The following is a 14,419-nucleotide window of genomic DNA, read 5'->3' as shown; positions in this document are numbered from 1 at the left end:
CTCTGATTTTTTCTTCACAGATGCTGCTGGGCCTGCTGAGCTTTTCCAGCAACTTCTGTTTTTGTTCCTGATTGACAGCATCCACAGTTTTTAACATCCTGGTAAATCTCCTCTGCCCCTCTCTAGTGCAATCACGTGGTTCCTGTAACATGGATTGCAGAACTGCATACAGTACTGTCGCTGTGACCTGACCAACAGTTTTTACAGATCTAGCATAACCTCCGAAAGAACTGCAGATGCTGTAAATCAGAAACAAAAATAGAAATTGCTGGAAAAGCTGAGTAAGTGGCAGCATGGTGGAGAGAAATCAGAGTTAATGTTTTGGGTTGAGTGACCCAAGGAAGGGTCTGAGGAAGGGTCACTTGACCCAAAACATTAACCCAGATTTCTCTCCACTGATGCTGCCTCACCTGATGAGCTTTTCCAGCATCTTCTGTTTTCCTTCCAGCATAACTTCCCTGCTCTTAAAATCTGTGCCTTAGCTAATGAAAGGCAAATATCCCATATTCCTTCTTAAACACTTTATCCATCTGTTCTGCTACCTAAAGGGACTGGTGGACATGCATACCAAAGTCCCTCGGATTTTTGGTGCTTACCAGGCCCATGCCCTTCATCCTTCTTTGTCCCACCCAGTTGCATCACCTCCTGTAATTCTGGATTGAATTCCATCTGTGGCTGTCTTTCTGTGTTTCTAACTTTTCATGATTTAGAAAGTAACTTAATTCTACCATTTTTAGATCCAAAGTCAGTGACCTCAAATTTGCCTACCTTGAAATCTATTTGCTGCAATTTTTTTTTTCATTCTGTTAGCCTATCAATCTCTGTAATTTTATCCTTCCATATATACTGCTTATAACGTTATCTATGTGTTATCAGCAAATTGGTTATCTGGCTTTCTATCACATCATTAATAAATATGGTGAATAATTAAAGCCCCAACACAAATTCTTGTGGGATGCCACTCGTCAAAATCTGCCAATGAAACCACTAATCCACTCCCTCCTCTCTACCTCACACTATTCAGCTAGATTTCTAACAAGATAACTATTGCTTTATGAACCTCAACTTTAGCTCATGATCTTTTGTGACTGACTTTATCAAGTGCCTCTGGAAATTCACAGAAATAACATACATTGACATTTCTTGTTGAAGTATAGTACTTTAGCCACCTCTTCAAAACATTCATTCAGGTTTGTCAGGCATGTCTTTTTACTACAGTTTCCATGTTGACTCTCAAAATGACTGAAAATCTACAACGTGTTCAATCATCATAACCCTAATTACAGAATCTAGCAATTTTCTAACAACAAATGTTCAACAAATTAGTCTATAATATTGAGGTTTCCCTTCACTTCTTTGCTTAAATTGTGAATGGCAAGCATTTTTTTTTCAATCTAAGGGAATAATTCCTAAATGGAGAGAATTTTGGAAGATTACAATTAGGGCAGTTGCAGAGTTCTCAATGTTAAACTCCTGGAATGGAAATTATCTGGTCTTAGGGAATTATCACTCTTCAGTGCCACTATTTTCTTCATTACTCTTACCTTTGATATATTAACTTTGGTGGGCGCTGATTCAGTAGTAGTTTTTTTTTGCATTGTCTGTCATACTAACTACTTCCTTGAAAGTGAATATTGACACAATCTAATTATTTGGCACGCTCATCACTTCCTTTTTTAATTGAGAATACGATTGTCAGTTTTGAAGAGATCCACATTTCTCTCTTCACCGTGAGTGTGTTCTCCTTCATTGAACATCACTTGGAGGAAGCATTGAGGGTGGTAAGAACACAGAATGTACTCTGAGTGGGGTATTTCAATGTCTATTGCCAAGAGTGGCTCAGCTACTGAACAAGTTGGCTGACTCCAAAAGGATACAACTGCAAGACTGATGCTGTGGCAGGTAGGAAGGGAGCCAGCAAGACAGAAAGAAGTACTTAGCCTCATCTTTCAAATCTGCCTGTAGTGCGTGCATTTGTTTATGACTGTATTGAATGAATGATCAAGGTACAGACTTTTCTTTAGTTTTATGTTTCTTCCTACTTTGTTTTAGTTGTCCATGCTATCCTTTTTGGTAAGCAAGACTCTTTCATTTCAGAAAAATAAATTAGAACTGTTTCACATTACATTTTGAATTCCTCCCACTGAGCTTCTATCCTTTTACACATTAATGGATTTTCCCAGTTTACTGTGGACAGTCTTCATCTTATGTTATCCCATTAAACTCAGCCTTTCCTAGAATCTTCTTTGCAGTTTCACATTTCTCTTTTTCATCCACAATTTTTAATGCATCCATGTTATAATCATTGATTATTTAAATTCACACACATTAGGTTGCGATCTAAATCTGGTTCATTACACTTTGCCACATCTAATATTGTCTGCCCTTGGTTGGTCCGAGAAGATATTGCTGCAGAAAGCTAATCCCTGGTGCACTCAATAAATTTACTGCCTTTCTGATATAGATAAGTCTGTTAATCCCAATCTATGTGAAAGTTAAATTCTCACATTTGTAACCACTTTTGGCTTTGCTACATATTTTTGTAATCTCTGTATTTGTACAGTCTACCATAACCTGGTACTAGCAAAGTCCTAAACACAACTCCCAGAACAAGCTTAGGAGACAGTAAAGACCGCAAATGTTGGAAGTCAGAGTTGATAAAATGTGGAGCTAGAAAAGCACAGCAGATCAGACAGCATTGGAGGAGCAGAACAGTCAATGTTTTGGGTCTGAACCCTTCATCTGGATCTTGAAACGTTGACTTTCCTGCTCCTTCGATGCTTTCCGAACCTGCTGTGCTTCTCCAGCTCCACAGTTTATAGACTCCCAGAACAAGCTTCAATGCTTTTTGATTTCTTAACTCTAGCTGCGAAGTCGCCACTATCTGTCTATCTCCTGTTATATTCTGTCTAATAGTTGAAGTGATTTGAAGGTTAGTCATTTAGAGTGAGCCTGTCTCTTTACCATTTTCTCCATCCTTCCTATTGTCATTACAGCCTGGTATATGTAATTGCCAGTGCTGCTGTCTGGCAGTCTGCCTTCTCTGACGTAGGTGTGGAGAAGGGAGAGTATGGGCAGATGTCGTGAGGGAATGTAGGGGCAAACGTTTCATTTAGAACCTGGAGCATTTCTTCTGATTCCTCACATTGAAATTTGCACTTTTCATTTAGATGTTCTTTAACACCCTGACAGAGTCAGACATGCTTTCATCTGTTGATGAAAATGCCCCCTGTCAGCCTCAAATTTTTTTAGAGGAAGAGTCTCCTTTTGCTGCTATTGCCTGCTTGGCAATTCAAAGGCCATAAGGGGTTACTATGGTAGCTAGTAGTACTCTGATCAAAGTGGGGTCGTAAATCTGGACACTCTGAAGGCCTCAATGCCCTTTTCTTTCCTGTTGGGATGGGTTACATCTCCTCCCCCTAATTAATTCTAAGTTCCTGTAATGGTGTGTCTACAACGCTGAAACCTAGCTGCATAGCTGAACATGGCTGCCAAGGTCTCCTGCTATTTACCTGAAAACTATTGAGCAATGGCACACTGTAGTTGTTATTCAGTCAGTGCTATCCGTATCCATTATATTTCTATAAATGTTAAGTCAAAACATTATTTCTTTCAAGCAGCAGCCAGCATAATCATTCTTCTATTTCTAATTGAAAGTAGATGTTCGACAAGAAACAGGATGATCATAACTGCTTATTTTGGCACAACAGGTCCTGTAGCCAGTGTATTACACTGACATGGTATAACTGGATCCTAGCCAGTATGAAATGTCATTTTAGTCCAGTGAAAATAGGTGTTGGACAAGTACACTATCAGCTGATGTTTTATGGTCGTAATTTTTTTTTTCATCTTCTCTGGCCAGACATTTCTTAATAATGGTAAACAGGGGAAATGCTTGTCAGTGAAACAATATCAATGATGAAAGCCCAACTGCGAAAGAAAGAGAGAAGTATACTGGACTCTCACAGCATTGCGGTTAATGCTGAACAAATCCTAAAGGGGCTATTGTTACCATATCAAAGGCATGTTCTATACTTGGAGCAGACAAGAACAGCCCTCTTCCAAACATCTGCTTCGAGACTCTGAGCCAGTGCACAACATTTTTGTTTCTGTTCATTCTTTTGATTTTAACTTTGCTTATGAGCTTCATGTGCAATTTGTGGCAATTCATGGCAATGGTGATTGAATCACTGTGTACACTAGCTTGCAGTGTCAAATTCCTCTTCACAAGTACAACAGAGTCCCTGTTTTTCTTTGCAATTAATAGCCAGTCAGTGAAATTGATGCCCCAAATCTATTAGTATTCCCACACTTCATATACACACACTAAATATTAGCCGAGCTCTTAAATTGCTTACGATAAATGTGTCAATGCCTCCTTCCAGAAGTAGTTGCAAGGTCAATTTTGGATGAATATTTTTAAACTTTGAATTAATATCTCACTGCATAATTTCAGGACCCACACATTTCAACATCACCAGTTCCCTGTGATTTTCTTCTTGCACTGCATACACTAGCATTGGAGGTGGTTGGGGGTGAGTATCCTCAGACCATCTGCTGTTCCACCAGTGTCACATCAGTGGATGTTTAGCTACCTCCTTCACACATGAAAGTTGCATTTCTACCAAACACCCAATAAGTTATGGTCAAGGAACAGGTGAAGCCTGAAGGAAATTGCTCAGTATCCCCACCACAAAGACCTTGCATTGTGAAGTTGGGCAGATTGGCACTGATGATGGGAGTTGCTTTTCAATTTAAGATTTTTCCATGATCGAGCTGTTTGATCATTTCAATGGGATGGGAAACATGTTAACCTTTGCTTTTGCTGAGAAATTCTGTAATTCTACCTTTTCAGCTTTTCCCATGGTAACCACTGGATTAAAACAATTCCAGATTTTAAAAAAAATGTTCTAACAATTTTCCCCTCTTTTTAAGCGACTGCACCCCAGTCAAAAACTTAAAAATTTCAACATTGTCAATCTTCAACAGGTACCGCGACATCTTCACCTCATTCCGAAATAGATAGCAGCAGTGCCATTTTGGATGACAAGGAAGATTCCTATTTTACAGAAATCCGGAATTTCATTGGAAACAGCAACTACACTGAACATTCCCCAGGGCACTTGGAGGAGAGGTAAGGAACAGGACTTGGTGACAAAGCATTTAGTAGTTTCCATATTGGAAACATTTTTGTTGCCTTACTCAAAGTGCAGGCTAATTGATTTTTGTTGCATTATTTTCACCATCTTTGTCAATCACGGCATCAGTGTTAAAATGTAATAGCATGTAAATGTGTTAATCATTATTAAGTACTCCAGAAACATGATATCTGCGATTATAACTGGCCATCAGATCCTGTTTATCAGATCTGAGGATGGAGCAGATATAGTACAGCAGAGATAGTGGTTTAAGTTCAAACTACACTCCATCAGGGGCTGGGTCAGGATTAGAATAGATAATGACCAAGAAGATCAGTCCATCGTGATTCTGAATCAGGGAAACTTTTTTGGTGCTCACAAAGATGGAGGTGAAGGAAAAGATAAAACACAAACTCCTGCAAAGAAAAAGAACACAAAGATTTGAAGAAAAGAAAACCTTTTGTTCATACTCTGCAGGTTGCCTTGGCCTTGTCAAAGCTAAAAGATTTTGTCTATTTGTGCAGATTGCTTCAGTACTTATTCACTCAGCACACAATTACCTCATCACAATCAAAAAGTGATTTTAATAAATCTGTGGCCTGGTCTCATTTTACAGATGTAACAGTCTGTCTATGGAGTTACAGCATTGAGAACAGCACTGAAAAGGGATATTCCATTTTTAATCATTTACACCTGTAGCTCATTACAAGCATTAAAATCAAAAGGATAATCCTGGCATCATTGAATCAACAAAAAGTTGTTATTTTAATATATTGCTTGTAATTGAATCATATATCCTTAACCACTCAGCTATAATGTGTATTCATGCATCATTAAGTAGGTAAATTTAGCTGTTTAATTTTTCTTTCATGTAATCACATTTACAAGTGATAACTGAATACATCCATGCTGTATTAGAGGATTAGTCTGGCAGCGCACAAGGTTACAATTTTTGAGGGATCAATTTAAGCAGTCTCGAGGAAGTTTGGCAAAATCCACTCATAGTGATTGTGAATTATTCAGACCTTCAATTTTATACAAAAAATACAAAGACTGAATACTATTAACAAAGCACCTCACAAAATCACATGCATCTACAAGAAAATTGACTGTGTTCCAGATGCTCACGGGACACGCAGTAGTTTAGTAGCTTCGTTGTACTGAGAGTAGCTCATTGACACCTAAGGAGTACAGGTCAATGCAAGTTCATGTGAAATCTCAGGTTATTCAAGTACAATTGATAAGCTGGGATGCCATTAGAGGTAATAAAACCGAGACCTTCAGACGCTAGAAATCTGAAACAAAAAAAGAATTCGCTGGAGAAACTCCACAGGTATGGCAGCATCTGTGGAGAGAAAGCAGAGTCATCCTTTCGGGTCCAGATTGTTGCTCCTATCTTGTTGCCACACCTAAACCAGCCTCAAATTCCAGCCCCAGCTCCAGACTTGACTTCAATCCTGGACATGTCCCCATCTCAGCCTAGAGACAAGATGCCCCCTCCCCAACAGACCTGTTATCTCCCACCCACCCCTACCTACCCAAAATAATTCATCACTTCACCCACTTGGCATATTACTCCCTCCACACTTGGCATCTACCCATCTAGCCTCTTGCCTCTACTTACCTGGTACCCTACTCCTTACCCAACTGGTACCTTACCTTCCTGCCATCCTTATCACACAGTTACCTTTTGTACAGGTTCCTTTTGGTAACAGTTGTCGAAGTGGCTGTCTCTGTTTCTGGACCTTTTTAAATTTCAGAATCCAACAACTGACTGCTGTGAAAAGGGAGATATAGTTTGCCAAGCCCTGAACGTTCTGCACTAGAAGGAAACTTTCACAATGGAAGTACACCTCCTTATTTCTGAGGGTTTCCTGTTCGGAATCTTGTGTCAGAAATGTGCAGCTCTCCTGTGGAACAAGAAAGAAAGAATGGAGTTACAATCTGCGAGACGTTGCCACTCTTTAGAAAATCTAACTCACTATGAAATTTTTTTTAAGTAAAGACATTTGGCATAAACTTCAGAATTACAGATCAATTTGTTCAGCGCTAGAAATGGGAATAATCCTCAGAAGCATTCTGTTGAAAAATGTTCCCATAAGTTATACATTGTAGAAGCTATACACCAATCACAGGATTAATAAATCAGGCAACATAAATACTTTGAAATTGTTTGAGGTGGCAACTAAATTAGACAGTAACATGTATCCAGTTGCTATGATTTATTTGAATTTTGTGAAGTACGTAATAAAATTACGTGTGAATGAACATTTTATTCGCAGAAATAGAAGATAATTCTACATGTATGAGATCTGGGAGGTAATGACAGCTGAAGTTTGACTGAATTTTATTGGGCAGCCTCTTCTTTACACTATTTATAAACAATGTAGAATGGTGTCCTTCTAATAGAAATGAGATCATTTACTTTCACAAACATCTTTTAAAAGAAATTAGTGCTAATATCATGTAACTAGTGAACTCTGAGTGAGGATATTCGTGAGGTTGGTGGAAGGTATTATTTGTACTTAAGACACGCCTCAGTCAGTCATGCATAATGGCTTGCCAGGTTTTCCAGGTAATCTCCTAACATAGAGAAAAGGCCACACACCATTGGTTAAATGCCATTGTCGGCATGAAGAAAGGCACTTAACTGTCTACGTAAAGGCTCAATTGGCCCTAAATGGGAGGCCTATCCTTCCTCCTTCTCCACCACTGGTAAGAAGTCATGGCAAATTCACAAACCTTTGCGTTCCTTTGGCTCCCCCCACCCGACTCCTCACAACCCACTTCTTCCAAGAATTCCTTTTCTTCTTAAAGTAAAATAAGGTTAAGAACCCAAGTTAGGTCTGTAAAATTCTGAAAGATGTTGATAATATCGATGGAAACAAGGCATTTAATTTAAGCACAAGGCAAGAGAATACAAATACAAATTTAACAAACTATACGTAGGTCAGTGTGTTTTTGCACCGAATGATTCGTGGAATACATTGCCATCAAAAGTATTTAATCCTTTGTTAACTTGTTTAAAGAAGAACTAGAAACATTTCTGAAGAGCAACAGGACTGAAGTTCATTGAAGAAATTCCTTGGAACCAACAGGAGCAGGAAAGGGCTGGCCATGAGGTGCCCTGAGGAGATGAACAGCAGCTAATTAAATACAACTTCTTCCTTTTCTGAGGAAAGGTCACCAGACCCAAAACATTAACTCTGATTTCTCTTCAAAGATGCTGCCAGACCTGCTGAGCTTTTCCAGCAACTTCTGTATTTGTTAACTTCTTTCTTTTACTTTCTATCTACTGTTTACTAAATGCTTGTGAAAAAGAGCAAGACATTTCAGTAAAACATTCTCTTTGAAAGATTTATTTAGTTGTTGATGTTCAGTTCACCTAGATTAATCCAGCTGATCAACGTTGATCCTAAAAATTCCATTGACTGGTCAGCCATATAAATTATGTGACTACAAGAACAAGTCAGAGGTTGAGAGTTTGGCAGTGAGTATCTGACTTCCAAAAACTTGCCCACCATCTACAATGCACATGTCAGCAATGTGATGGAATACACACCACTTGCCTGGATAAATGCCGCTCCAAGAAGCTGGATATCATTCAAGAGAAAGAATCCCCTTTCAGCGGTACCCTGTCCCCAACCTTAAACATTCACTCCCTCCACCATCAATATACATTGGCAGCAGTGTCTAATTTATACAAGATACAACTTGTCAAGTCTCCTTCAACTGGATCTTCCAAACCTGCAGGCTCTACCATCTTGAAGAACAAGGGCAACAGATGAACCAGAATGCCAATATCTACAAGTTTCCCTTCAAATCACACAACACCCTGGTTTGGTTCTATCTCATCATTACTTCCCTGTAGCTGGGTCAAAATCCTGGAACATGTGGGCAGCACCGTGGATGTACATAAATCAAATGACTTTTTTTTATTCATTTGTGGGATGTGGGCGTCGCTGGCTGAGCCAGCATTTCTTACCCATCCCTAGTTGCCCCTTGAGAAGGTGGTGGTGAGCTGCCTTCTTGAACTGCTGCAGTCCTGCTGCTGTGAGTTGACCCACAATGCCCTTAGGGAGGGAATTCCAGGATTCTGACCCAGTGACAGTGAAGGAATGGTGAACTGCAGCAGTTCAAGCAGGTAGTTCAGCAGCACCTTTTCAAGGGCATTTAGGGATGGACAATAAACGCTGGTTTAGCCAACAGCACCCTGACCCCAAAAAACAAAGAACCCCAAAACTGTGTGTATGGTGTGTGTGGCTTCTTACAAGGCTTACAAGTTTTAATGTCTTTTACATCCTTTTCTCATCAACATTTTGTGTATCATTATTGCTACACTCAAACTTTCTAAAATCTGATACATGAGCAACTTAGTGGGGGAATGGAAGATCATAGAAATGAAATGTTTTGTTGGCAGTAAATTTCTAACAGAGGCCAGGAATGTTAGTTCAGTCTAGCATTTACACATTAGGCACTTCCTGAGGTTTTTGTTAGATATTTTCTCAGTGCTGCTCTCATTACTGCTCCATAATTTCACCTGAACACTGACGGGAAAGCCACTCACACATGTGAATATGGTTTCCAATACACCCAGTGAAGCAATGTAATGGTCTTGGATTATCCCTGAGTAAATTCCCAATCTCAAAAAATTCTGAATAAAGACTGTGAACCTGTAGAAGCTATTAAGTCATTTAACCAGGGCAATTAAACCAACAGTTGCTGGAAGACCTCAGCTGGAAGCATTTGTGAAGAGAAATCAGGTCGGAGGAAGGGTCACCGGACCCAAAACGTTAATTCTGATTTTTCCTCACAGATGCTTCCAGACCTGCTAAGCTTTTCCAGCAACTTCCGTTTTGTTCCTGATATACTGTATCTGCAGTTCTTTTGGTTTTGATAAAACCAGCAAATTGGAAACTAGAAAGCACCGTATGTTGAAACAGTGACACAAAGTATGTTTTAGCAACTTTACACTTTGATTGCTGGAGAGATGATAATGCAAAATGTCCAGCTTTTGTTCAAAGAGAAGCGTTACTTTGGCCATTCTAATTTTTTGAGAACTTTGGAAACTCTATGCAACATCCGAGTCACACTGGTCTTGAAAGATAAAGATCAAAAAGAGCAGGAAAAGGCTGGCTTTGGGTGGCATGTATGGCATTCTGTTATTGCCACTCCTGTGCCATACAGCATGTTCCTTGAATTACACAACCTAACCCAACCAGAGGTCTGCCTGAGGAAGTTGAGTGTTATGAGGAGATATTGACAAATTGAGGCATCTCTTTTGGAAAGCCTCCACAAAACAAATACTATTTGTACCACATTGTTAATGGCTGTTAATCAGTGCCTTTCAATGTAATGCAACAGGCATCTTCCAGCCTGTGTACTGTCAGCTTACCATCCACTGATAAAGAAGATCACGAATTCAGCAGGATAACCAATCCCAGTGCTTTCACAATTGACCAGCCACGATAATGTGAGAAAATAAAAATTGTTGGCTTGCCTAGATTCCAGAAGATCATTGACGTCTTGTTAAGCTGCTGGTCAATGGTGACCCATGCAATGTTGATGGTTGGGAATTGACTGATGGCTGTGCTTTGAAGGTCATTGAGTGTGGTTAGACTTTTTCTCATTCAATGATGACTATTGTCTGGCTCTGGTAGGACGCAAATGTTGCTTACCACTTGATCTCAGGGGTCATTACTCTCACCTCTCCTCCCTTATTTTTCTTATGTGTTCACAAGCTAAAAGAAGTGTGGAGAGAAAAGAGTTAATTTTATTTGCATAGCATCTGTCACATGCTCAGGATTTTTTTTATTCATTCATGGGATGTGGCATCACTGGCTGGTCAATATTTATTGCCCATTCCTTGTTGCCTTGAGAGGATGGGGTGAGCTGCCTTCTGAAGTCCATTAAAACCCTTATATTACTTTTGAAGTTTGGCCATGTTGTTTGGTAGGCAAATGAAGCAGTCAGTTTACAAACAACAAACTTCCATAAGCAGCAACAATGTAGATTGCTACTTTATACATTTTTAGTGAAGTTGGTTAAGGGATCAGTTTTCATCAGCCCAACAGCCAGTTACCATTGGTTCTTCACATAAAGCTATCTATATGCCCATCTGAAGATGTCTCAGTTTAATCTTTAACTGAAACACAGCATTCAAACATGCCGTCTTCCCTCAACTGTAAGTGGTCGCTGACTTTATGTCCTCAAATTCTAGGGCTTTAACCAGAGACGGTGGTGAATTCTACCAGAGCTGAGAAATCAAGGTTCATATCTCCAATATTTCATCTTTCTGAAAATGTAACTAGATGGCAGAATATGAATGCAATTGCTAATTTGTACTTCTCATTTAAAGGTTTAATGAAATGAGGAATGATCAGAGTAAATTTTCCAAATTAAATTGTTTCAAGCTCCTAGATGTAACTCTGTATCCTAGGTCCCTGTATCCACTCAGTAAATTTGAAAATGTGGTATTGATGTGAAGAGATGAGTTATTGAGCCACACATTTTGAATGATAAAACCTTTTTTTTCTGAAGAAGTGTCCCGACCCAAAACATCAGCTTTCCTGCTCCTCTGATGCTGCCTGGTCTGCTGTGCTCCTCCAGCTCCACACTGTGTTATCTCTGACTCCAGCATCGGCAGTTCTTACTATCTCTGATAATTGTTTTTGCTTTCTCTCAAATTGTTTTCTAATAATTTTCTGAAAAGGAATTTTTGAAGACATTTTTCACTCATTTTCATTAAGCTCCAGAGTCACGTTTAAATCTATGATTAGGTGCTCACATTTTTTTGCAATGTTTTTTTTGTTCTTATTAATTTTGCATAGCATTTTTAAAAATCACAAAGATTACAGAGATAAAAATCTTCCCAGTTCACTTCAGTTTCCCCCTCTTTATAAATGGTAACAGGAATGATAGAAAATATCAAAGTTGAAATATGCAAGATGAAATTTGATTAAATTAACATTACGTGCACATTAAAACTTCTCTTGGTGATCGGGATATTTTTCTTGCCAACATCTGGCCTCAACATGTAACGATGCAGGAAGTTGGTAAAGAAAGACGAGGTCAGGAGGTCACACAATGTTTCCTTTCTAACTCCTGCACTTTTAGCTGCTTTTGATGGATATTTTATCCTCTGCAAATTACTGCATTTGAAAGTGTAATTAGCGATTTTGTTTTCTTAATCATCTAGCCTTATTCTTTTGGTGTAGAGCCAGTTCCACATCGTTTATGACAGACCTGCAAGCTGGCAGTTTGAACTATACTCAATCATATCCCCTTCATGTCTGTCCAAATCTTATTATTGTCACACATTGATAAGGAGAGACTAAATATGGAATAATTTTCTCAGCAGACTTAATGCAAAAATAAATAATAAGGATTTTTTTCTTTCTCTGACTTCCTATCTTTGTTAATTGTTAAAGATACCACCTCACTGACTTCCACTGATGCCGTTTGCAGTCTGATTATACAACAGATAATGGATAGCTAGGAAAGACAATGGAGAATAATTGAATAAAGAAGAAAACCAAAGATGCCAAAGAGATACATATGCTCTAGCTTTGGAAAAACTAGTACAAGCAGGAGAACATTAAGAACCTACAGCTTTTACCCTAAGGAGAAATAGTGCAAAATAGAAGAAGGATATACATTCGGAACAGGAGGATTTGAGCAGTACAATAGATGAAGAAAGAAGATATATTGCACTTTTTCACTTCTAAACCAAAAACAAATGTTTTTTGAAATGGGATATTCCTACAATTATAGATCCATAGTTCATGCTTTGTCACAGGACTTACTGCAGATTAGAGATGCACATTCTTTTAATATGGTGGTACACATTTTCTTGCTTGTAATTTCTGCTTGTTTGATGGACATTTGTATAACTGTAAAAATATCTTGTGGAGAACAATTAAACAGAAGGAATATTACTGGACCACCCTTGCCTAAGATTAGAGATACATTGCATCTGTTGTTATGACCAAGGCTGGAAGAACGCATCATTGGTCTAGTCGAACTGATGTGTGGATTACAACATCAAATATTTTCCAGTTACCAGGATTACTAATTAAATTCTTTATCTGCATCATGTTTCAAACAACAAAATATATCTATCTTAACAAACAGTCATGGGTTTATTATCAAAACTAACTTATTCAATGAAGATGCAATAATTGGTAAACGTGGCACACACACACATGCACACACACATGCTTTCTCTGTACGGATTGGTTTTCTGAGAAAAAAATGTACTTTGGCCAATGGATTATTCTGGAAGGAAATAGGATAAAGTGCATAATGTTCTGGAATCTGTTGCCCTGATGTTCATGTGTGATTAACTCTCTACACAGTCACAGCTTGCTCATGAAAAATAAACTTGAGATGTTCTTTTAGTGCACTTTTAAAAGAACAAATCAGTTTCATCCCAAACTCAACAAGAGGGTTTCCTTTTCAGAAATGGGAGAGATCAGCTGGGCACTTTGTTCTTAGACAGTTTTTTTCCAACTCAGCTTGTTTTAGCAGGTTTTTCTCTACCTGAGCCACATGAAACAAGAACCTCTCCATGTTAATTGTTATTCAAGGCTGCTTCTTGGGGCTGTTTAAAGCACAGTGCTATCATCCATCTTATGACTTACAAAAAGACTTGTTTTAAAAATTTCTCCATTGTCCACAATGAACTTTCAAAGATCTTTTAAAAGAAGACACTCTACATATTTCCAAAAAATGTGAAATAAATCCATTTTTTGCAACTCTTTAAAACTTCAGTCCTACAAATAACAAGATAGGGTCAACGTAAATAATTCTCATTAATCCTCTGATAATGTCAAATACAGGATCAGGGAGAATTTGCATGAGGAAAATAATTAGACGTGGAGAACTAAAAACTGATATCTAGTTATAAATATAATGGCATGTCTTCCAAATATCTGAATTACTTAAAGTGGCTTCTGTACCCTTATTTAAAAAAAACCCTCATATTCGAATAAGAGAATAGTATCTACCAGAGTTGGCATATTCAGAAATGTTAGCAGAAGTTAATCCCTGCATTTTACAATGAATTAATTTTTGTATCTAACACTAGATACTCTCAGCTTCAGATATCTACTGAATCAGGCTCCTGTTCCTGCCACCTCTTTGGGACAGCTCTCTGCATGGGTCAAGAAATAGTTTCTTTTTAATAAATCATGGTCTGTCTAACAGCATCAAAATTTCAACTCTTAATATTGCTGAACATCAACCATTTTGAGTGTAGTTTTAGTTTCAGACTCTTCAAA

General features: G+C 38.4%; 1 protein-coding gene across 1 annotated transcript in view; it reads left to right on the top strand.

Annotated features, from left to right (window-relative positions):
* mecom (MDS1 and EVI1 complex locus) overlaps positions 1-14,419 on the top strand; it is a 123,406-nt gene that overhangs the window by 96,202 nt on the left and 12,785 nt on the right. Inside the window, exon 10 of the mRNA XM_048604474.1 lies at positions 4,990-5,134. Within this exon, the coding sequence (XP_048460431.1) occupies positions 4,990-5,134 (145 nt within the window). The remainder of the gene's footprint in view (positions 1-4,989; positions 5,135-14,419) is intronic.

This window comes from Rhincodon typus, chromosome 13, assembly GCF_021869965.1.
Source record: "Rhincodon typus isolate 14 chromosome 13, sRhiTyp1.1, whole genome shotgun sequence".
Lineage (NCBI taxonomy): Eukaryota > Metazoa > Chordata > Chondrichthyes > Orectolobiformes > Rhincodontidae > Rhincodon > Rhincodon typus.
Note: the sequence above shows the minus strand (reverse complement) of the source record. Positions and strands in the feature narration are given on the sequence as shown.